General features: G+C 51.5%; 1 protein-coding gene across 1 annotated transcript; it reads right to left on the bottom strand.

Moving 5' to 3' along the window:
* Window positions 1–1,582: 1,582 nt before the first annotated feature.
* On the bottom strand, window positions 1,583–21,850 carry LOC103614914 (cystathionine beta-synthase). The gene is made up of 15 exons (XM_017733101.1): window positions 21,103–21,850; window positions 19,002–19,147; window positions 16,078–16,184; window positions 14,002–14,136; window positions 12,852–12,931; window positions 11,523–11,654; window positions 10,537–10,606; window positions 8,920–9,011; window positions 7,538–7,663; window positions 6,477–6,561; window positions 4,804–4,909; window positions 4,202–4,273; window positions 2,889–3,023; window positions 2,235–2,343; window positions 1,583–1,870 (listed from the first exon to the last, which is right to left on the bottom strand). Exons 1-15 carry the CDS (start codon window positions 21,295–21,297, stop codon window positions 1,583–1,585), a joined length of 1,878 nt encoding a protein of 625 aa, XP_017588590.1. The 5' UTR covers window positions 21,298–21,850.
* Between the last annotated feature and the right edge of the window lie 282 nt (window positions 21,851–22,132).

Here is a 22,132-nt window from a genome sequence, read left to right as displayed (position 1 = left end):
ATACAAAAGAACATCCCACCCCCACCAGCCCCCTCACCACCGCCATGTTCCAGCCGTGCAGAGGATGCTGTTCATTTATTAAAAGAAAACCTTAACAGGGACAGCATCTGTCTGAGCTCTACCTCCACAGAAATGACTGATGAAGCCTCAGTCAGGTTGCTGTGATCACACCAGAGAGGTTTTTGCTGCAAATAATGCACCTTTCCCAGAGCAGGAAGCTTAATTTCCCAGTTGTTTTTAGCCAACCTCTGTTCCAGTCCTGCTCCTATCACCACAAAACATTTTAGAGCAAACTAATGAGACTCTCTAAAAGCAGCAGTGAGGCACTTTTCTACTCTGTTCTCATAACATCCTACACCACCGTTAATGAAACAGCACTTCAATAATTGTTTTAACTGTCTGATAAATGTTTTCTTAAATAAAAATAAAACTAGCCACCAGAGTCCAAACACAAGATAAAATGCAAGCTCCAAAGGTGTGGGAAGAAAGTAATAAATAAGAGGGTAACTGTGACAGCATTAAAACAGCAGCTCTGGAAAAGAAGGTGAGTGTTGTTTGAAAATCAGAGCAAGAGGTGCTGCAGACAGCTGGCTGCTACTTTTTGGTGGGTGCCACTTAATTTGCTGATACCTTTTAATTTATATCAAAACGTGATACAAAAGAGATGTTCCTTATTTTATGATAACCTAGCTGAGAAAGGAAACTCTGCCTGGCATTAATTTTGGTGACTGAATTGGAAATGTGCATCAAAGGTAATTTTGAGTGGCAGGTTTTTGTTTGCAACCTGCTGTGGGAACATGGATGGACTTGCAAGCTTTGGAGCTGATGGGGCTTCGGGGAAGCAGGCCCTGGAGATGAAGTTTTGGGATGTTTGGGCATGGTGGGTTTTGGAGGCCTCAAGTTGAGCAGGCAGCCCCTTCCTGGCAGTGTCACCCCCTGCTCACCTGAGGGATGCTTTGCATGCTCAGTGTGTAATCCCATCCAATCAGCATAATTACACCCTTCAGCTCTAATTCACAAGACCTAAACATGGGTCTTCTGACTGCTTTTTCATGTTGCTCACTTCTCCCAGCCAAGGTCAAATCTGTACTTCTGGAAGTCTTTTGGTGTAATTGTGCTGGAAGGGTGTGTCAGGTCAGATTTGCTGAGCAGCACCTGCCACCACACCTTTTTTGTTTCAGAGGAGGAACAAGGGGTGATCCCTGCTGCCACTGATGTGTCAGCAGCCCTGATGCTGCTGCAGGTGACTCTGCTGCGTTGGTTTGCTGCACCATGGGGAAGGTGGCTGTGCAGTGGGTTGAGAATAAACCAAACCTGCTTTAATGGTGCTCCCAGACTGGCAGAGCATCCGTACACCCAGCCATGGCCCAGGTAAGACTCACACATCAATGCCCCCAATGCCCCATGCCCCAGGGCTTGCTCACGGCCCGACCCAATTTGTCTCAGCTTTCTCAACTTACAAGCCTGAATTCCACCCAGGCTTTACCTAATGTGGCCAAATGCTCCTTCCAACCTTGTCCCTGGGCTACAGAAGCCTACGGAGGTCCCTAATTTCCTCCTTGCTTGTTTTGCCCCCCTCCCCTCATCCCTGGGGTGTCAGGAAGAGACATGGGTGAAGAGTGGGCAGTTCCAGGGCTTTGCAGAGCAGAAATCCCTCCTGCAGAGGCTCGGGGGCTGCACAGGTGCAGCTGCTGCTCTGACACCTGCCATGCTCAGCTTGAGAATTTCCCTTTCCCCTCTGAAACATTTGTGCCAAGCCTGTGGAGAGTCCCTGCAGATACCTACACTGCATTTGCTCGTGTACAACGATAGCAAAGTGGTCATTCTCCAGGATGCAGGAAAGCCTCCCGAGGCTGTCCTCCAGGCCGATCTAAACAGGACAAAAAGTGACATTGAACATTTTACTTCACCTGGCAAAGGCTGGGCTCTGATTTGTGCTGATTCCCCAGCTGGATGAAATCCCCTGTCAGCATAGGATTGGGGGTGGACATTCCCACACTTGGCTCCTGGTGTGAAGGCTCCCATATCTGAACCCTGCTGGCTCAGCAGAGTTTTTACAGGTGCTTGTTCTTACTTTCATCTCCAAGATGTCACCATCGCCCTCCCCACCTCTCTCGGCCTTCTCACCGACCTCTTCTCCCAGCTCCCCTCACACCCCAGGGTGGTGGTGGTGCACCTCTCCTCTCTCCCTGTCCCCAGACAGAGGCTGACACCAGCCCCAGCCTCAGTGGTACCTTTGAGAACTGGTCGTAGGTGACCTTCGTGACAGGGTCTGAGAACTCCGCGCTTCCAGCCAGCACAGAGGTGAGGGTGTTGCTGAGGGTCACCATTCCCAAAATAAGCCTGTAAGGGAACAGGGAGTTTTCCAGGTGGTCAGACCTGAGGTAGAACACACGTTTTATGTAGGGGCTGAACTGCTCTGGTTGAAGTCAGTGACTAAATTGTTGCTGCAGTCAATGGGAGGCACCAGGTTTCTCCTCACTTGAGCAGGACAAGAAAGTCTTTGTCCTCACCAAGCTGTTGGTTTCACAGTAGTTAAAATGTGCTATTGCAGTCCAGGACTCAGCAGCTGGGAGCAGGAAAACCCGTGGGTTCCCCAGTTGCTTATTTGTGTGGGTTTCCCCCCAGCCCTCACCGCTCCTCTGGGCTCCCCTTGCCTGTGCACTGATCCAGCATCTTCTGAGTTTGGTGGGCACTGGACTGGGCTTTAACTGGCTCCTTTACAGGAGTTTTATTGATGAATCTTCACAAGGAGACAGAAGGTCTTTTTAAAAATATGCATCTGAGTCCAACACAAGAGCCCCTACTCTGAATCAGTAAATGGGACTTCAGCTTCATCAGATTTTTCTGTGTGAATGCCCGTCTCTGTAGGGAGCAAAAATAGTTACCCTGACTCAGCAACAACAGGAGCTTGGTCATATCCCTTCTCCTGGAGGATCTCAATTGCCTTTTGACAGCTGACTTCTGGGAGGAGAATGAGAGGGGCCGAGAGATTCAGTTTCTGCACCTTGATGTTCCACCACCTGTTGAAAGACAAATGGCAGCGCCGAGCTGTGGCTCTGCTGCACAGCTGTGGCCTTGAGCAGGGGGACAAGGCCAGAGGAGATGAGGGATATTCTGTCTGCCTGAGAAGCCAGCCCCACTCCTAAGCCCAAAGCAGAAATGCCACCATGGCCAGGTCTTGCTGAAGCCAAGCTTTCCCTTATGCAACTCCAGAGGCAGGGCTGAGACCAGCAGCTGGCAAGGTGCTGAGCGGCCCTGAATCCAAGGAAGCTACTGGGGGCTTCACTTCAAGCTCATAAATGGGTGACCTACCAGTTCTACTCCTTTGGTCTGTATCCTTGGTCCTCACAAGGCAGCATTTGCAGCTCCTGCAGGAGAGAGCCTGGCAGAGATGCTCGTGTGACTTATGAGGGACAAGCTGAGCTTGTTCGTGGGGGAACACAAGCACCTCCCAAACATCTCAGACCTGAGTCCTTGCAGAAAAGGCAGGGCAATGCTAGAGCCTGGAAGGGCCAAGAGCAACTCTAACCAGACATAAGAGGCCTTGAAAAGATGTGTTGAGTTTTTAGGAAATATTGTAAAATAACTTTTGGTAAAGGAGCAGGTGATATCGATAATACCTGCTGTCTTTGAAGTGAAACTAAGAGCTTTTCTAAACAACTGGAATTTGCCCAGCCACATCAGCTGGCATCAGCCATCAGCACTTTGCCTGTGAGTCCCTGCCTTGAGGGGACTCTTTCCACATGGTGTCCATGGAACAGCAGAGTTGTTTATCTTTTGTGGCCAGCAGCTCTGGAAGATGAAAATTTCCTGTCCCCTGCCTGAAAAGATCTGCAGAGCTGTTTAAACGGGGGCTTGCTACAACAGGGACCCACCTTCCCAGCAGTCTGATGGTCCTTTGAACATCAGATGTGGAGTAGAGGGAGGTTTTCAAGGGGTTTAAGTGGCCTGGGCTGCCACGTGGGAGTGGATCAGCTACTTTGGGACAGAAATGGCTCCTTTATAGACTTTGATTGGAGAGCTGAGAGATAACCACTCAAAAGAGAGGAGCTGACATTACAGCCTCCCCAGAGGGGTCTGGACTTAACTGTGTTTTTTCTAAACACTAAAAGAGAACCCTTTCCTTTGAAGATAATGATTTCCAGACTCAGAAAGCTGATTCCCTTAGCACAGTTTATCCCAGCAGAGGCTGTCTTACCAAGGCTTGTGCTCCTGGACTTCATTTAGGAACCCATTTTTTATCATCCACTTATCGTTCACAAATTTGGACCTGGAAATCACCAACAAAGAGCGAGTGTGTGAGGCTTCCAGAAGAAGTCGTGCTTTGTTTCATGCACCAGACCACAGCACTGCCCCCAGGGCTCCCATGATTTTGCAGCTGGCTGCTCTCAGCCCCTTTTAAGGGCAACAGGAGCATCGGGTGCTCAGTAATTCTTCGAAGCATGCCAGCTATTTGCCTTCCTAACTTTAGGCATGCACGTTCAGAAAGTGCAGCTTGGCTGAGTCCTGCTCTGTGCAGTAAGTCAGTGACAAGAGGAAATAAACCCCAAGTGTCCCAACACCCAGCCCCTGATGATTGCCACGGTGATGTGCTGTTTCTCCCTGTTGTTTATTTTGCTTTTTTCCTGTGATCTGCCCGACAGAGACTCCCAGCTCTGGGCTCACTCCGTGTGCCTTGCTATCAGATTTGTTGGGGTGGTTCTCCAGAACCCTGAGCACCTGGGTTCAGCTCATGTCACAGAAGGCCGTGGGAGCTCCCACCCGGATGCTGGAAAGCAGGGGAGGAAGCAGGACACTCACATGTAGTTCCGGATGGAGTCAGGCAGGATGACCACGCAGCGCTGACCTTCCTTCAGCTCCTTGGCAGCTCTCACAGCCACGGACATGGCACTGCCCGAGCTGCCACCTGGATGGGTACCAAGGAGAGGGAGACAAGTGTCAGGGCTGCCCAGGGAGCAGGGCCACCGTCCTGGTGTGGGGAGCACAGGCTGCCCCAGCTAAGGGTGCAGAAGTGGCACCTTATGAGATGGTGGTGGCTTGGGACGCTGGGATGGGAGGACAATCAATCCGGAAGCCTTGTAGGCTTTAGGGTCAGGCAGAGGTAGGGATTGATGGGACCGGTTCATATGATGGCTCTTGGGTGTCTGAGGCAGCATAAAAGTCACCTCATGAACTTCATGAACCACTTCTTGTGGTGACTCTGTGGGCAAACCAAGGGCTGGAAGGTCCCATGCGGGCACATTCAGAACACGCTGCCCACACCGCACCCTCCCTTTGCATGAGCAGAAGACCACGCCAGCTCTAGAGCTTCTGGCTGACATACTTGGCAGCCAAAAGATTGGCTTTAAATGCACTGTAAAGACCAAAAAACCCATGAACATTACATTCATGCTTGGAATACCAGGCCAACGTGATGGGAAGACTTAAGCGCTCCCCGTGTCTGTGTGCACGCATGTGGTTTGCTGCACGTAGGGAGAGCAGGCCCCTGCTTTAGAGAGGCAATTCTTCCACCACTAGTCTGAGTACTGGAAGTCAAACACATTCCACTATCTGTGTGCCAATTACACACTGCATTCAAGGCAGCACGTATTTTACAGCAGGTTAATTATCCCTGGGTCACATTTTTCAAACAAACGAGGAACGGCCCTGAAAGATGCAGTTCAGGGAACACGAAGCTGTTCACAAATTATGATTGAGTTCAAACAAGTGGTTTCTGTTGAAACAGTGACTCCGTGCCTGCTAGGTTAAATCAACATTTAAGTGTTTCATTACATATATATAGCCTGATCTTTTCCAAAACTCCCTGGATATGAGTGCTCAGGGCTTTTATCAGCTGTAACTACAAGCCTACGTAGTGTCTGGTCCTGGATGCAAACCTGTGTCTGTCTGCTTGGTGTCAGGGAAGGCAGAAAGCACGCTGATGCTGTGTGGAGGCTCTTAGGGTACAGGCAGGGTTTGTGTGAGGGCACTTGTTTATTTTGGGAAGCCAGTGGGATCACTTACAGCTTGTTGGCACAGGGAGAAATACTCAGTAAGAACATCTCACACTTTCTTCACTTTCAAACCCTCCTGGTCCAAACCTGGCACCTCTGGTGTGTCAGTGACACCGAGCACGGCCTCGCAAAGCTGTTGGCAGAGCCCACCTGTCCTGCCCCAAGCCCCACTAATCCTCCCTCCAGCCTGTGTAACTCTACACTGCCTGAAGATCCAGTTCCACTGCAAAAGTGCTCCAGTAAGAGGAGAATTACTGCTTCTATAATTATTGTGGCCAATGAGTCAGACCCCAGACCAGACTCAGGGACACACCTCTGAAGTCTGCAGTGACCGATGCACAGCCCGAGGCTCAGCCTTTCAGCCCTGCTGACCCAGCAGACACAAAACACAGAGGGCACCTACCCTGGAGTGTTTTGGTCCCAAAAGGATGAGGTTCAGAGGGCTTGTTAAGAGAACAAGCTCTTGTGGCTGGTGCTTACCACACAATAACCCCTCCTCTCTGATCAGCCTGCGGGACATGAGGAACGAGTCTCTGTCGTTGCTTTTGTACCACTGATCGACCACCTGAAGGGAAAGCAAGGAGGATGAGTCTTGGCAATGTCATTTCAGGCTGCCCCGACCCTCTGAGGCACACCATGGTGCTGATGCCCACAACATCTGGCAGCTCTGAGCTGCCTGCCACACTTGTTGAAAGCATTTGTCAGGGCATCCATGCTCTGGAGGGTGTTTGTTGCTTGTAGACACCCACACCCTTCCAGCCAGCACTCTCTCCTTGGGGAGTGAGGGATGCCTGACAAGTCCATAGTCAGGATGTGGAAGAGGGAGTGGTGTTCACAATGTCCCAGGCCAGACTACACTAATGGTTGAGATTTTGCCAAAATGAGATCCAGCTACAAGAATCAGCCTGGGATATTACAGGTGACAGCTCTACAGGCATGTGCTGACAGCAGGGATGAAGTTAACACCTGGAAGCAGAAAGGGGTCTGAGGCTGTGAGGGACCTTTCTAGAATGAGCCCAGGGCAACACAGGCAGCCTGTGTTAGGGATTTAAAGCTCTGTGCCTGGTAGCAGCTGATACACTGAGAGGGAACTTGACAACAAGAGGGATGAGGTTCATGATCTGCTGTCTTACAGGGCTTGGATCTTGTCTTCCAGCCTGTGCATGGTGCAGGATTTCTGCTGTGTGTGGTGCCTGAGGCAGAGAAGGCTCAGGAAACAGCAGTGTGATGAGGAGCAGCCTCAGTGCAGACATCTGTGTGATCACAGCCAAAGGGGCACGCTCTGAATGCTGGTGAGGTTGAGCAGAGGAGGCTCACACTGTGTTGTATGCCTGCTTTTCTCCTCTATTTACTTGCTCCTTGTGGACCACTTACAACCAGAGTTACTCAGAGAGATGCTCCCTGCTGGGGTCCCAATCCCACCACCACAGCTTGTAGTGCACTGGGAAGATGTGTCAGGGCCACCACACCTCTGGGCTGGGGAGAAGGCTGGATGCAAAGCCAGAGATAAGGCAGAGGCCCCTCTTCACATGGTAACTCACTGATCTGTCGAGGACAGTGGGGATGAAGTCGTGCCCAATGCCCTCCACCTCGATGGTTGTGGTGTTGGTTATGTTCATCTCACTGGGCAGAGCCACGATGGAGCCATCAGGGTCCACGCCAATGATCTTTGAGGGAAGGATATTTTATCAAACCAAAATGGGAATCCAGAAACAGCCAAACACAAAACTCAAAGGAAAAAATACCCACACCCTTACCAGCATTTTCCTTCCCATAATATTCATTAATCTTCCTAACCACTGGCAGCACAGAGAGCTTCCAGGGTAAAAGGGTGCTGTTTTTCACTGTCTTTTAAAATAGATCCTAGGTAGTCTTCAGCTGTTGCCGAAGTGACTGGTGGCTTAAAATGTTATCACTCTCAAGGTGTTTGTCATCACCCCTTTGGCAGAGCCTGCCACTTCCCAACCCTTAGGACACTGCCAATGCTCCTGAATCTGCTGTAGGGTGAAGCCAACCAGCGAGCTCCAACCTGTGGAAACCCGTGGATACAGACATCCTTTCTGGATCTAGTTGTGCTGGCTGATGGTGACACCTCCCTGGTTATCTACAGCTTTGTGTCTGGCCTGAGGTTGCCTCCCTCAGCACGCAGCTTAAGAAGGGATGGTGACGCTGCTCTACGCACAGCTGCACACAGCCAGGGAGGCAACCTCACATCCCAGCCCTCCAGTGGTGGGTCCACACCTCTCTGGTGGGTCTGGGATCACTCACACACTGACCAGACCAGAGAAGCAGTGACTGTCATGCCTCCAGTCTGCCTTGAAGCACGAGCTCTGGAGGATGAGCATTGTGACTGATGGCAACCCTAAAGCATGGAGGGTTTTGCAGTGGCAGAGAAGCATTTGCAGTGTGTGCTCCCCATAGTGTCCTGCACAGGGCAAGGCACCAGGCAGGGGGAGATTTTAGTAGGGCTGTGGAAACTTTGGTCTCTAAGGCACCTGGATGGGTCTAGGTCAACCTAAGCATCACCAAATTGCTTCCAACAAAAGCCACGATTACTGTGAACAAACAAATAGGTGGAGACAACAACTGCTCCCTCAGGTGAGCTGTGGGGTTAGGGAGGAGATGACACGCAGTGACAGGACAAGGGAAAATGGCTTTGAGCTGAAGGAGGGTAGATTTAGATTGGATATTAGGAAGGAATTCCTTATTGTAAGGGTGGTGAGGCCCTGGCACAGGTTGCCCAGAGAAGTTGTGGATGCCCTGTCCCTGGAAGAGTTCAAGGCCAGCTCTGAGCAGCCTGGTCTGGTGGAAGGTGTCCCTGCCCATAGCAGGAGGGTGGAATGGGATGACCTTTAACGTCCCTTCCAACCCAAACCATTCTGTGATCCCATGAAAAGCCTGGCAGTCCTGCCTCCTGCCTTACCTTGCACTCCGGGCACTTCTCCTTCAGCTTCCTGGCGACACCAGTGATGGTGCCTCCTGTGCCAGACCCAATCACCACCATGTGGACCTTGCCTGCAGGTCAGGGGAGAGAGAGGCTTTCAGGGACTCAGCACAGCTCCCAGCACGATCTCCCCTTTATTCAGGCCCCTGTGCAGGTGCAGAGCCTGTGTCCACCAGAACCCCATGTGAGGGAAGGTCAGGCAGAGGCCATGCTGGTGGCCAAAGCCTGGTCCTGTGGAGGAGTTTGGATGAGCTTGCAGGACCTGAGCGCAGCTGATCCTGCCTCAGAGCAGGGAGATGAAGGCGACCTCCAGATCTCCCACTGCAGCACTCCATGATTTCTGCATCTTTGGCATCTACTGAGCAGAGGCAACAGCATGAAGCTGTATCGGGAAGGTTTAGGTTGGATATCAGGAAAAGGTTTTTCACCCAGAGGGTGGTTGGGCCCTGGAACAGGCTCCCCAGGGCAGTGGTCACAGCATCAGCCTGACAGAGCTCAAGGAGTGTTTGGACAACACTCGTGGACACATGGTGCGACTTTTTGGGTGTTCTGTGCAGGACCAGAAGCTGGACTTTGATGATCCTTGTGTGTCCCCTCCAACTCAGGACATTCTGTGATTCTGTGGTTTAAGGCGGAGGGAATAATCTCAGCACATCCAGCCCTTTCAAACCACACCAGGTCAAAGCAAATCACACATGTGACTATCACTAACAGGGACAACTTTTCAGCCTGTGTTGGCATCCACAGTGGAGGGATGGCTGAGCTCTGCCCTGGCACCTGCCGTTGTCAGACGTAGCCCCACTGGCATTGCTGAAACTATACAGATTTAGGAGTGGTAGGAGCAGAATTGGAGCCTGACCTTCAAAACCTGATGCTGCAGCTGCACTGGGAAAAGGGGACCTGCAATCCACGGCTGGCAGCCAGTTGGAGCAAATCCTAACACTGTAGTGGAGAGAAGGCTGGGACTCTCTTGTTCCTGTTGACACCTGACTGCTTCACTGCTCTGATAACTGCTCTCCGGTTAAAACCCTCGAGTCCCGTTCTCATTTTACAGTGCTCCCACAACTGGCAATAAATTTCACTCCTATCTGCACAGACATGGACTGGGATAGTCCTTTATCCTCCCCCAGCCCTCACTTCCAATGTCACCAGTTTGTGAAGTTTCAGTCGGTTTTGATTTGCAAATGAGCGTGCTGGATCAGATGCAGCCTGCCATGCCCTGGTGAATTCATATTCCCCTGTAAGGCCTCATGGGACATCTTGTGTTCCCAGCTGGCAGGTCACAAGAGGTGTTGTGGCCACCAAGAGACATGTTCTTTCCCCTTTAGGTACAGCCTGAATTTCTCAAGCCTCTGGTCTCCTCCCCCAGGCTTTTGCAATGGGACAGCCGGGAAGCCCTGCAGGCTGAGGTGTATCTGGAGTGGATTAGGAGAGCTTGCTACACCCTGCATGTTGGTGTTATTAAGATAATATTGCCTGCCCCTACAGAGGCCCTTTGGGCTGTTTCTAGACATTCAGGTCAGTAAATGATGTAAATTAAGCCTCTCAGAGAGGGTTACAGCCCTCTGCACGTAGAGGCAACAGCACAGACGGTACCTTCACACTGCTCCAGGATCTCCTCAGCCGTGGTGTCGTAATGAGCCAGGGGGTTGCTCGGATTTCGGTACTGTTTATTCCAACAGAGAACAGCAAGAGTACCGTGTGAAGAGCAGGTCAAATACCAAACCAGCAATAGCTCCTGACAGAGCTGTACCCAAAACATGCAGCTGCCCCCTCCTCTCCCTGCTGAGGGGGAATCTGCCACCCCACCAGAACAGGTCACAGGTATTGCTCCTGCTTGTCCCTTTGGGACAGATTTCCATGCACACTTGGGGTTTTTCCACGCTGGAAGGTTAAACGTGCCCACAAACACTGACTCTCCAGCACTTGGTGCCCACTAGGTGTGGGGATGGTTTGGAGGCTGGGAACTATGGGCTGGAGTAGCTGTCCTGATCATGAGCTCTCATGCACAGAGGGATTTTGCACCCCATGTTCACACCCATGGACCAGGCTGCTTCTGAAAAGCTCATTCAGTCTTTAATGCCCTTTTTTCTTAGAAGGAACGAGCTTCCCTGACTTTCCTGCAGTCCAGGGGGTCCTTACTCAGGGGTCAGACCAAGTGCCCTCCTGTGCAAGACCCAGCACTGCAAGAACCTCTGGCATGAGTCACCAGGGTTTGCCCTTTACAGCATGAGCTCTATTTTTGAGGCAGAACAAAGGCTGCTAGCTAGGCATAAAACTGGGCTTTTTTTTTCAGGTCAAAGTTAAATCTGAAGCAATTTGAGGAATCTTTGAATTGTGCAAGAAAACCCAGCCTTGCCCACATCCAGGCTTTGGCAGAAGTGTCTCAGGTTTGGAAGCGTCCCTTATTTTGTTTCTGTCCCCCTGTGCTTTGCAGAGGAGCGATTAAGTTTCAAATGTCATCAAACACTGACTAAATCTGCCTCTGGTTCCAGTTTGAATGAAGCCCCCAAGCACAGGCACACTTGGAGAACACCTTATAAACTGTGTTGGGAAAAAGTCAGTGGAGGGACTGCGTTTACCTGATCCAGGATGTGAGAGTTTGGGATTTCACTTTTCAGCTTCCAGGCAACACGAATGTTGGACTCAGGGGCATCAAAGCGGGTGCACGGGGTCCTCACAATTTCAGCACCCAGTGCCTTCAGAATATCGACCTTTGGGAGGGAAAAGAGGAGATGCAACACAACTGATCCCCCACAGGGGTGGTAACCCGAACCTGCAGGCTCAGGGCAGCACCAGATACCAGAGCAGCTTTGCATGCAGGAGACATTTATCATTTGGAGATACAATGCCCAATTCTGGACTGCGCTATCTCTGACATGCTCCTGGCACCCCAGGGCCTCCTGCCTGAAGCTGGCACATGGATTCAAGCCTGGCCTCTTGCCCTGTCCTACTTGGAGGGCAGGCTGGGGACAGGGCAGAGGGAGGTGACACTGTGCTGCTCCTTGGTGCCAGGGGAAAAGGGCACAGGGGGAACTGGATAGGGAACAGTGTCTCCCGTGTGCTGGGATCTGAGCCCCAGCATGCAAAGGGGACATCAGAAAGCTGTTTTTGCCCAAAGTCCCTTCTCTTCTCTCACCAAGCACAAGGAAGGAGCAAATCGGCCCTAGGGTGTCTCCTGTGGGAGGTGTGGCTGTCAGTGAGACAGGGGGAGTGTCAGGGCACCTGGAGATGAATCCCATGGCAGCTGGAGGTGGCATCTGATCCAGACTGAGCTTAAGTGAGATTTAGGTAGAAATGAGGGTGACACTTTGGAGAAGGGATCATTCTTTAGCCAGGTCAGGGTCCAGGTCTGGTTTCACTGGCATGAGTTCAGCTAAGCAGTCTGTGAAGCCCTTGGCTTGCCAAAGGAGGGGTTTCTGCCATCTCCAGAATGGTGATTTTACCTGATCATCAGCTCTCGTGCAAGTGAATCCACTTCTACCACCTTGAAAAAGCAGCTCAGGCAACTCTAAATGTCTCCAGGTTAAAGAAAACCATAAAGACACAGTGAGGCCAAGTGACCTGTCAGATGTCAGAGGGGAAGTGAGCAGGGCTGGCAGGAGAGCCCTGGCACCTGCCTGCCTCTCCTTCTGACCCTTCACATGCAGCAGATCCTGCTCCATTTCTCTGCAACCACACACCGTGTTTGGCTATCCCCCCACCCCAGCTGCACTTCTGACACCAGACAGTCACCAGGCCATCACAGGCTGCTTTTTTCCCCTCAAGAGGCACTTTCTAAATAGCAGCTGTGGCAGTGGGTGTGCAAGGCTCTATGGCCTTTAAAGGAGAGGGCTCCAGGAAGGGAGAAGCAGAGAGAGAGGGAAGGAGATGTTTCCCAGCTGTAGGGTAAAACCATACAGAGCTCTGACCTTCTCCGTGCTCATTTTCTCGGGCAAAACGATGATGCAGCGGTAACCCTTCAGTGCAGCCACCAGTGCCAGCCCAATCCCTGCATGGTGGGGAGCAAAGGGAGTTGGTTGACAACAGCATTTGGCAAGAGTGACCGACATGCGTCCCTTCCTACGTTCCTCTCTCCTGAATGGAGCCATGAAATGCTCTCTGACAAGCCACAGGTGAGGGCAACCTCCATGAGCCTCCTGGGATGTGCTGGGAGCACCAGGAAGTGTGGGAGGATGTGCTGACAGGCAGGTGGGGCTGCAGCATCCTTCCTGCTTGCAGGAGCGTACCAGGGTGGCATAGAGAGAATGGCAGGGCTGGGGAGAGCTTCCCTCCCCTAACCGAGGCTCAGGCCTCTTCCTGTGTTTTTGGAAACACAGGAGAGAGGTGATTTTGCTTCAGGAGTGCCTTCCCCTCCCCCTCAAGCACTGTCAGTTGTGGGGGGACGGACACACAGGACGCTGCACTTGTCACCCTGTGGCCAGCAGGCAAAGGGCAGCTCTGCTCCGATTTCACCGGGGTGATGGATGGAACCAGCTGCTCCCAACTAGGGCAGGAAGGTGAGGCAGCAGGAAGGAGCAGTGTGTCACTGCCAGGGGCTGTAGGGAGCCTGGTGCCATTCCAGCTGCCCTGGGCAGGCAGGCAGCCAGCATGATCCACCTGGGACACAGCTCTGGGGGAGCATAGATGCCCTCACCTCATGTCTGGTGGTGGCTGGGGTGACATAATATGGTGGGGTGACAAGTGACAGTGACAAGGGCAAAAATCACATGATTTCTCTTCCAACCCATCGGGGGAATGGTCTCCGGGAACCTCTGAGAATTCAAAAGCTTCCCAGCCTGAAAACATCCAGGGTTGCCCCAGCTCCTGATGCTGTCTGCTTTACCACAAGGGAACCTTCCAGCCACACCTGTGCAGGTGTAGGACCCTCGCAGGACCCTCAGGAATTCCAGCAAGGAGGCATGCCAGCATCCCAGGATGCCCATGGCCACCAGGAGGGGAGCTGAGGGAAGGATGGAGCCAGAGCCGACCTTGTAACTGCAAGTGCAAGAGCTTCTCAAAATCCCTGCTCCTCAGAAACGCCACCCTGCCCAGTACCCAGGGCACCCCTGCCCTTCCCACCTGTGTTTCCTGAAGTGGGCTCAATCAGGGTGTCTCCTGGTTTCAGGATCCCAGCTCTCTCTGCATCCTCCACCATCCTGAGGCCGATGCGGTCCTTCACGCTGCCCCCGGCGTTGAAGTACTCGCATTTTGCCACTGGAAAGGGAAAGAAAGGGGAGAGGTGCCTCCATCAGGCACCAGCTCCTTGCTCCCCCAGGCCTCACTGCAGTTCTAGGACACCTATTCCTCCTCTGCAGGACGGTCCTTTGCTCAGGGGAATGCATCCGCCATCTGCTTTTCTGGGATTATCCATCAGCATAACCCACGCAGAGTCCTTCTTTCTCCCAAATTTCCTCCACCCTGGATGGGTTTGAAGTCAACCTGGTCAGCCCAGGATGGGTTTAAAATCAACTGGACATAGTCATTGCAAGGTGGGAGGTCTTGCACTGGCACAACACTCCTTGTGCCCTGCCTGGAGGACTCTTCTGTGGGCAAGGCAGTGTCAGGGCTAGCAGCAAGGTCTCGCTGTCTATCCTGGGGCATTGAAGTTTTTAATAGATATCTAAGAGGTCACCTTTTGCAGGGGTGATCCGTAGTCCTGACTGGGGTGCCATAAAGAAAAAAACAAACAATAGAAAGAACATTTTCAAGTGTCAGACAAAATTACAATTTTTTTCACTGAGCTAGCAACAAACCAAGTAACTTTCCAAGGCATGTTCAAATTGCAAGGCACATCTTGGTCCTAATCAGGGCCTCCACACCACAGGATTCTTCTTACCAAGGCTTTGATGAACATCTGCAACTGAAATGGTGCTACTGAGCTCTGTTTTACGGACAACAGGGAGAAATGGGAACTTCCAGGGGTCATTCATTTCATCCTAACAGAGACAGCTGCCTGAGGCTGAGAAATCAGCCCAATACCTGAGCAGCCCAAACGGGAAAAGAAATCTTGTGCTCATCATTACATTTTATAATGCACAGTGCCACAACTTCAGCTGCACAGGGATCCCTGGAGGCACAGGGATCCCTGGAGGCACAGAAAATAGCAGGCAATCCCGTCCAGCTGTAGCTGCTTCCTTGAGGCAGCTGTGCTGCAAGTATTCCTGTGTTTGCTTGGGAAGAGGCTCGGTGCTGACACATCCCTCAGACAGGACCGTGTAGCTGCCCTGCCGGTTCTGCTCTCCTTCCCCTCCTGTGCCAGGGGAGGGAGACACCATCCCAGAAAATGGGATCTGCCCAGCTTTCCCCGCACCTAAAGCCCCTGCCCCAGCCAGACATCCCCCAAGCGACAGGCTGCTCCAGAGGTGGACCAGGCACTGCACATCTGTCTTCCCACCTCCACCAGCTCCCTTCCATGGTCTCCTACCGTCCCCTCGGGGCAGTGTGGGGCAGCGCAGTGTAGAGGTTGCAGGGCTGGTGGCCCAAAGATCCCAGATCCTGAGATGGGATCTGGTGGGAGAGCCCAGCACGCTCCATGTGTCCAGTGCTCAGTGGGGTCTGGCTGCCCTGTGGATTCCCAGCTGCCAGACAGGACCACGAGGTTCTGCTGTGCCCTTTTGTTAAGGGTGAGTGCTCAGCAGGTCTCTCCTTACTCAGCTGTGTGACACCCGTGGCACTTTCTGCCTTTCTGCCCAGTTTGGATTAAATTAATTATTAGGGTTAGAAGTTACAGGAAAGGAGACTGAAAAGTCCACATGCACAGGTCTGGTTTTGTCATCCTTGTGATTGTTGGGGACCAGTGTAAAACCAACCCTTCCACGAGACAGCACCAGTGCTATGTTAACATCTCCTTGGGGAGAGGACTTGGATCCATCTCCAAATTTAGCCCAGCTCTGCTCTGAGCTTATGCTGCTGTTATCTGGGAGGAGAGATGCCTCTCTACCATTAGCCCCCTGCTCACCACTGCTTGAAACCTCCTGTTTGGTCCAAGAAATGACTGTAGTGTAGCCTGATAAGCAGGAGAGCCCAGCATGAGCCACATCTGGCCCTCCCCATCTGTGCTTCCTCTCACAGAGCCTCTTCTGAAGCCCCCCTCTAGCACCACCCCTCACCCTCACCTCGTGGCATGCAAAAACCTGCTGGGAAGGGGACACTCACAGAGCTCACACTTGAGCCCATAGGACTTCCCAATCTTGTTAATTCGGACCATTGGGGTGCAGCCAATTTTCTTGAGGATATTGGGCAAGATCTTCTTTTCTTCTGTCCTGAAGCAATGCAGAAAAAAAAGAAGTCAAATCAAAGCTATTGTTATGCAACGTGAACCAAGAGAAAATCTGAGTGAGGTTTCAGCAACTTTATCAAGGCCACCAAAAGACACCCCAACTCCAAGAGAAAAAGACCCCATCAACAATTAGTGGCACCAGGAGTTAGTTACGGTTTTCCATCATGAGTTGTTAGCTCTTTTACATAAATAATAAGCTGATTAATTTTAAGGGTTGTTCTGAAATGCCTTGTTCTGCAAGGCCCTAGGCCAGGTCTAGAGTAAATGAGAAGATGCTGGCAAGCCTTTGGATTTTATGCCATGGGTGAGCAAACCAGGAGCACAAGGCTCCTCCTCTTTCCTCCATCCTACCCAGCCCCACCTCTGCTTCCCACATTTCCAGCTGCCTCTGGGCCAAGTGTTGCTGGCCAGGACTCCCAAACTTGCAAGGAGGGCTCCAAGTCATTGGAGAAGCCCAAATCACAGAGGGTTCTGGAGGTTTTTTTGCAAACAATTGAACGCAGCTCTGTGATCAGTGAAATCCAGCTGCCTGGATTTGCCAGTCGCTGTCAGACTCCAGCAGAAGCCAAGAACCACATCACAGCAACTGCAACCTGAAAAAGGCATGTTTGCCCAAAACATCCTGCCATCCATCCAGGGAATTCATGTCCTTGAGCTCTTTCAAAGACAGAGGGGAGAGACTGATGAAGATCACAAGCATATGGCCCCTGGTCACAAGCCAGCACATCTCTCTCCCAGTGACACCCCCCCATTCCCTCACTGCTCAGCTCTGCTTTGCACAGCTCTCCCCTCCTATCATCCTTTGACCCCTGAACCAGAGTTCTCCTGTTTCCTGTCACGGGCAGGCAGGTGGCTGTGTGCTGGCAGGAAGCCCGTGTGGTGCAGGGGTGACACGCTGGGTTACTTAGAGACCTCACACCCCTCCCTCCAGCTTTTGGCAGTGTGATACAAACACCTCTTGCCCTGCACGAGTACAGGGGTTTAGTGAAGGTCTTTACTACCAAGAGGAACCAGCCTCCTTGCATCTCAAGCCCAGAAATGATGGGATGTGCTGTTGCCTCTCCCTCTGTGGGAAGCGTTTGCAGAGACATCGCAGCCTCCATTGAGTGAGGCATTGCAAATGTGAGGCAATAACACAACAAAGGAACTTCCCTCACAGCTGCAGCCATTGCCCATCCCAAAACCATTGAAATGCTTGGGGATTTCAGTGGGGCTGAGCCACAGCACGGGGAGGCTCCAGCTCCTTTCACTAGAGCCTGGCTCTCTTGAGAGTGACCTGTGTTACTGTATTACACATCTGGATTGCATCCTGCAGATGCTGGTGTCAGCTCAGGACAGTGGACAAGGATGGTTTTCCCCTAAGATTCCAGCTTTTAGTCATGGCTTGCTATTCCTTAAGATGTCCAGGGGAAAGCCAGTCCTGGCAAAGCAAGGGGGTCCTGCTGAGGTTATGGTGGGTCAGAACTGGCTCAAGGGATATCAGAACTAGTCTGCCTCTGTATCTCTGAAAAGAAATTTAAATCATTAATATTCTTGATTAAAATAGCCTCTTGTCTTATCCTTCTGCTTCTGCCCCAAAAACTCAATCAGATTTCACCTGGGAATCTCAGGAAGTGCAGAGATTTTTGCTACATTGGCTGCCATCTGTGGTTTACCCAGAGCAGGGAAACCAAACTGCCCCCTCCACGCACTACTGCAAAGGTGTGACGTGTCCCAGTGTATTTCCTTCCCTGCTACACAGTGGGTTATGTTTCATCTCCTCCCCCAGCAGTGCTGTGAGGGCCTCCTCAGCCAGACCCCATTCCCAGAGCGGTGTTCGATGCCCAGGGTTGGGGGATATCTCTCCATCTCCTGTCTGGGGGTGGGATGGCCTACCCACTGGCACCACCATCGCACCCTGATGCTAAATTGTTAAAAAACAAGAATGTTATCCTGCTCAGAATGATAATTGAGGGGGGGAAAAAAATCATTTTGACTGAAAAGAACCTATTCTATGCTCGGGTGCCAGCTGCAGGGGTTGCACTGAGCGAGTGCCTGGATGCACAGCTTGCTGGATCAGCTCCAGGGCTCTGGATTCCACTCCTCCCTCCTTTGTGGGCCAGACCCAGAGGCTACTCTGGGCTACCCACACGCTGGTGGCTGTGCCCTGGCCTTGCCCTGCCTGGCATGTGGTCAGGCACGACCATGCAGAGCAGTGCTGCACCTCCCATGGGCTCCAGTTCCTCACTGGCTGGAGCTGGATTCCTGCTTTACATCTCTGCACTTCAGGGACGTGTCTGCAGTTCCCCTGACATTTATGGGACAGCCTTATCTTTAGTAGCTTGGCTGTGTCTGGTTTGAAGGGTCATTAAAGCACCTCTTGTCAGGTCTAGTCTGGGCCCTCACGTCACCCTGGGAGGGAACCTGCTGCTGTGAGGACAAGAACAGCTCAGAGCAAGCACTTTTCTCTGCACCCTGGCCATTTCCTACCAATGTAAAAGCCCAGGCCCTTGTAATCTATTTTTGTGAATGTCTCTCAGCCATCTAAAATGAGATGCCCCAAACAAGCAGATGCTCTGCATAACACAGAGCTGAGACTTGAGCCAGCCACACCTTTCTGCAAAATGAAAGGGAGTGAGAAAATTTTCTTGGAGGGGAGGTACTAAGTTGGTTTTGTCACCTGGAAAATAAACCATCGTTAACGTAACAACCAGCTCCTGGCCATGACCATCCTGGTGTACCAGCAGTACTTCACCTCTGGGAGAAGGGGAGAAGGTGCTGAACTGCACTCTGAAACAAGCAGCATGGAGGAATTACTTACAAGGGAATACAGGAGTGTGGAGACTTGCTGGCAGGCGTTGTGGCTGTCCACGTGCACTTACTGGGCAAGTTGGGAAGGATCCACGTGCTGCTGTCCTGGCTTCCTGCACCACTGCCATTCATGAGGGGGCATGTCTTACTCAGCTCCTATGTGGTGGAAAGAGGGGTCACACAGACGCCTGGGAGAAAAATAGCAGCAGAAGGCAAAAAAATGGCATTTGGGTGCGAAGCCAGGCAGCTAGGAGCATCCTGCTGGCATTTCAACCACATGGATCTAGGTGGATAAGGAGGTTGTAGTGATGGAAGGAGGTTGGAAGGAGATGAACAGATGAAAGGATGTTGTGGTGAGGTGGGTGTCAGTCCCTTCTCCCAGGGAGCGATTGATGTGACAAGAGGAAATGGACTCAAGTTGCCCCAGGGGAGATTGTACATTAGAAAAAACCTTAGAGCATACATTAGGAAAAAAATTTCATAGGAAGGGTTGTAAAGCATTTGAACAAAATTCCCAGGGAAGTGGTGTAGTCACCATCCCTGGAAGTGTTCAAAACTCGTGTGGATGTGGCACTTGAGAAAATAGACTAATGGTGAACATGGTGGTGGTGGGTTCATGGTTGGACCTGATGACCTTAAAGGTCTTTTCCAACCTTAACAATTGCTTGATTCCATGATAAAATTGCTCTTCTGGAGTGGTATGCTAGACCCCCTACATTGTCTGGGCATCTTCTCCACTGTATCTTCCTCATCTCAAAATCATCCCCTCTACTAGAAAATGTTATGTTCCTAATTTAATTATTTGGTCGAGAACTGCATTTCTCACCCTAGCAGTGAGGAACCTGCAGGTAAATCCACCCAGGAGTAGTTGGAAAATACTTTTATGGTGGTGGTGGGACCCAGAGGTCACCTCTACTCTGGCATCCAGGTGTATTAAAACTGAGACAAAAGAACCAACAGAAATAAAACAGCAAAAGGCAGCAGAGGTGCTTGGGGGCACTGAGCAACTCCCACAGTAAAACAGCTTAAAGAGAGGAGGATTCATCAGACTGGACATGAGACAAGGGGGTGGTGCTGAGAGCAGGCTGCAAATCCTGGGGGAGCTGGAGAAGGTGCATCAAATAATAAGCAACAAATAATGAGGCAGAATGGAATTACCAGGAACAACTACAGGGGCAGAGCAGGTAAAAAGTAGAGTGAGAAAAGGATTAAACAAGTTTGTAAAGGTTGAGTTCAGTAGCAGATTTTAAGCACACAAGCCCTGATGGCATCAGTGCTCTGTAGGAAGGCAATTTGCTGTGCTGTTTTCTCTTTTGCTGGTTCATATACAGACAAAAGGAAGAGTCTGGGCTTAAAGTTTATTCTCAGCTCCTGCTATGGAACAATAGCAGAAACAAGGGTTAGAGGCAGATTTGGTGTGACCCCCTCTGCTCTGATCTTCTCTGCAATCCATCCACCACCGGTCTGTGCTAAGGAAACAAGCTGCATGGAGAAAAACCACGATTTTTGGCACCTGGAAGTTCCTCTTCTGGCTTGTTCTCAGAATGAATTTACCTCGATTCAGCCATTTTTGAATAAAGGGACCTTGCAGCTCTGTAGGGTCATGGATGGAGACTTGTGTCTCACTTCTGTTGATGATGAAAGCTGCTGTTAAGCTGCTTGTCTGCCCTGTCTCCCTACACCTCTGTGGGGGTGCATTTTGCAATTAGAGCTGGTGTAACCCTTTCATTACCTTTGCTGCAGCAGAAATGGTCAATGACATGATGTTGGACCTTTCTTCTGCATTTAACTTCAGATTGAGAATTATGATGTCATTTTGAGACCCCAGAGAACCAAACCAGTTCAAAGAAGAAACATCCCATTTCTAAACACAGAGAACTGCCTGCAGTAGGGCCAGACCTGCTGCCACGTGGCGAGGATGTGGGAAATCCAGTTTAGTTAGGGAGCATCATCTTCCCCCCGGCCATAAAGCCACAGCCCTGCCCCTCCTGAGTCCCCGGGCTCCCTGCAGTGGCTGTGACTCACAGTGGCCAGCACGCTGTTGTGGCTGGGCCCTGATTATCTGAATTATTTGTGGCTTGGCATATGAGCCCAAGGGCAGCCTTAATTACCATTTCTGCCATCCTCCTCCTGCTCTCCACTCGTTTCACCCTCCTGGTGAGAGTTTCTTTGCAGCAGCGTGGCAGGACAGCCCGAGCTCCGCACTGTGATTCCCTGGTGGTTTCCAAGCCAGCTGGGAGGATGGGGCTGGGGTTGGGTCCCTGAGGGCTGGGCTGTCCCTGGAACACAGAAACACACCACACCATTACTCCAGCAACATCAGAGGGATGCAACAGCCCGTGATGTGTGGCTGAACCTTCTCCTTATCCAGAGGCCCCGCAGCATCTCCGAAGATGGAGGTCAACAGTCTCGTGTTGCAACCTGGCCCCACAACTAAAGCAGACAGGGAACCCTGGTCCACCTCCCCTCTAGGCCCTGAGCCACGTTTTCTATTCCAGACACCATCCCCAGCCTGAGAAGGCAGCAGGAAGCCATGAGGGCACAGGGCAGTCACTCCAAAATGCCTTGGATCCTGCAGCCGGCAAAATCTTTCCCAGCAAACTTTGCTTCCCGGGGCTCTTCCCCACCACTGGCAAACCTGCTGCTCGTTGGGAGGGATTAAAGGAATAAAAATGGTTCATTTCCTTGCTAGCCAGGATTTGTGTCGGCCTTGAGTGTATCTCCCGAAGCAAATCTGTGTTTACCTAACGAACTAGCTGGGAAGGAGCAAAAGTCACCTGTGGGTAAAGGAGAGATAATCTGCAGTGTATCAGAGGTGGTCAGCATGCTTTCACAACTGAGGCCACCACGTACCACCCAAAATGCTGGCAAAATAGATTTTATGAGTGTACCCCCCCCCCCTTTTCCTGGTGATGTCCATCTCTACTGTAATCATGATGGGGTGAAAAGAGACAGGGAGGAGGGTGAAGTTATTGGGGCTGCAGGGCCTCACCATGCAAGCCCCCTCTCCCCTCCAGCCCTGGTGCAGGAGGGCTTCATAGCTCCCCACCTTCTAAAATAAGGTTGCATTCTCCTCACCGTGTTCAGTTTCCCTGACATCTGATGTAAAATTAAGTCAAGAACGGGGTTTTCATTTTTTCT

This window comes from Corvus brachyrhynchos, unplaced genomic scaffold (assembly GCF_000691975.1).
Source record: "Corvus brachyrhynchos isolate BGI_N302 unplaced genomic scaffold, ASM69197v1 scaffold32, whole genome shotgun sequence".
NCBI lineage: Eukaryota > Metazoa > Chordata > Aves > Passeriformes > Corvidae > Corvus > Corvus brachyrhynchos.
The sequence above is the reverse complement of the archived record's forward strand: the minus strand, read 5'-3'. Positions and strand labels throughout refer to the sequence as shown.

Bases quoted from the DNA above. Each gene is read 5' to 3' on its own strand.
- LOC103614914 (XM_017733101.1), bottom strand. From the start codon at position 21,297: ATGGTGTGGTGTGTTTCTGTGTTCCAGGGACAGCCCAGCCCTCAGGGA. The intron at 12,932-14,001 runs GTGGGAAGGGCA...CCCACCATGCAG, and splicing joins GCCCACTTCAGGAAACACAG to GGATTGGGCTGGCACTGGTG. The intron at 4,274-4,803 runs GTGAGTGTCCTG...GGTGATTTCCAG, and splicing joins GACTCCATCCGGAACTACAT to GTCCAAATTTGTGAACGATA.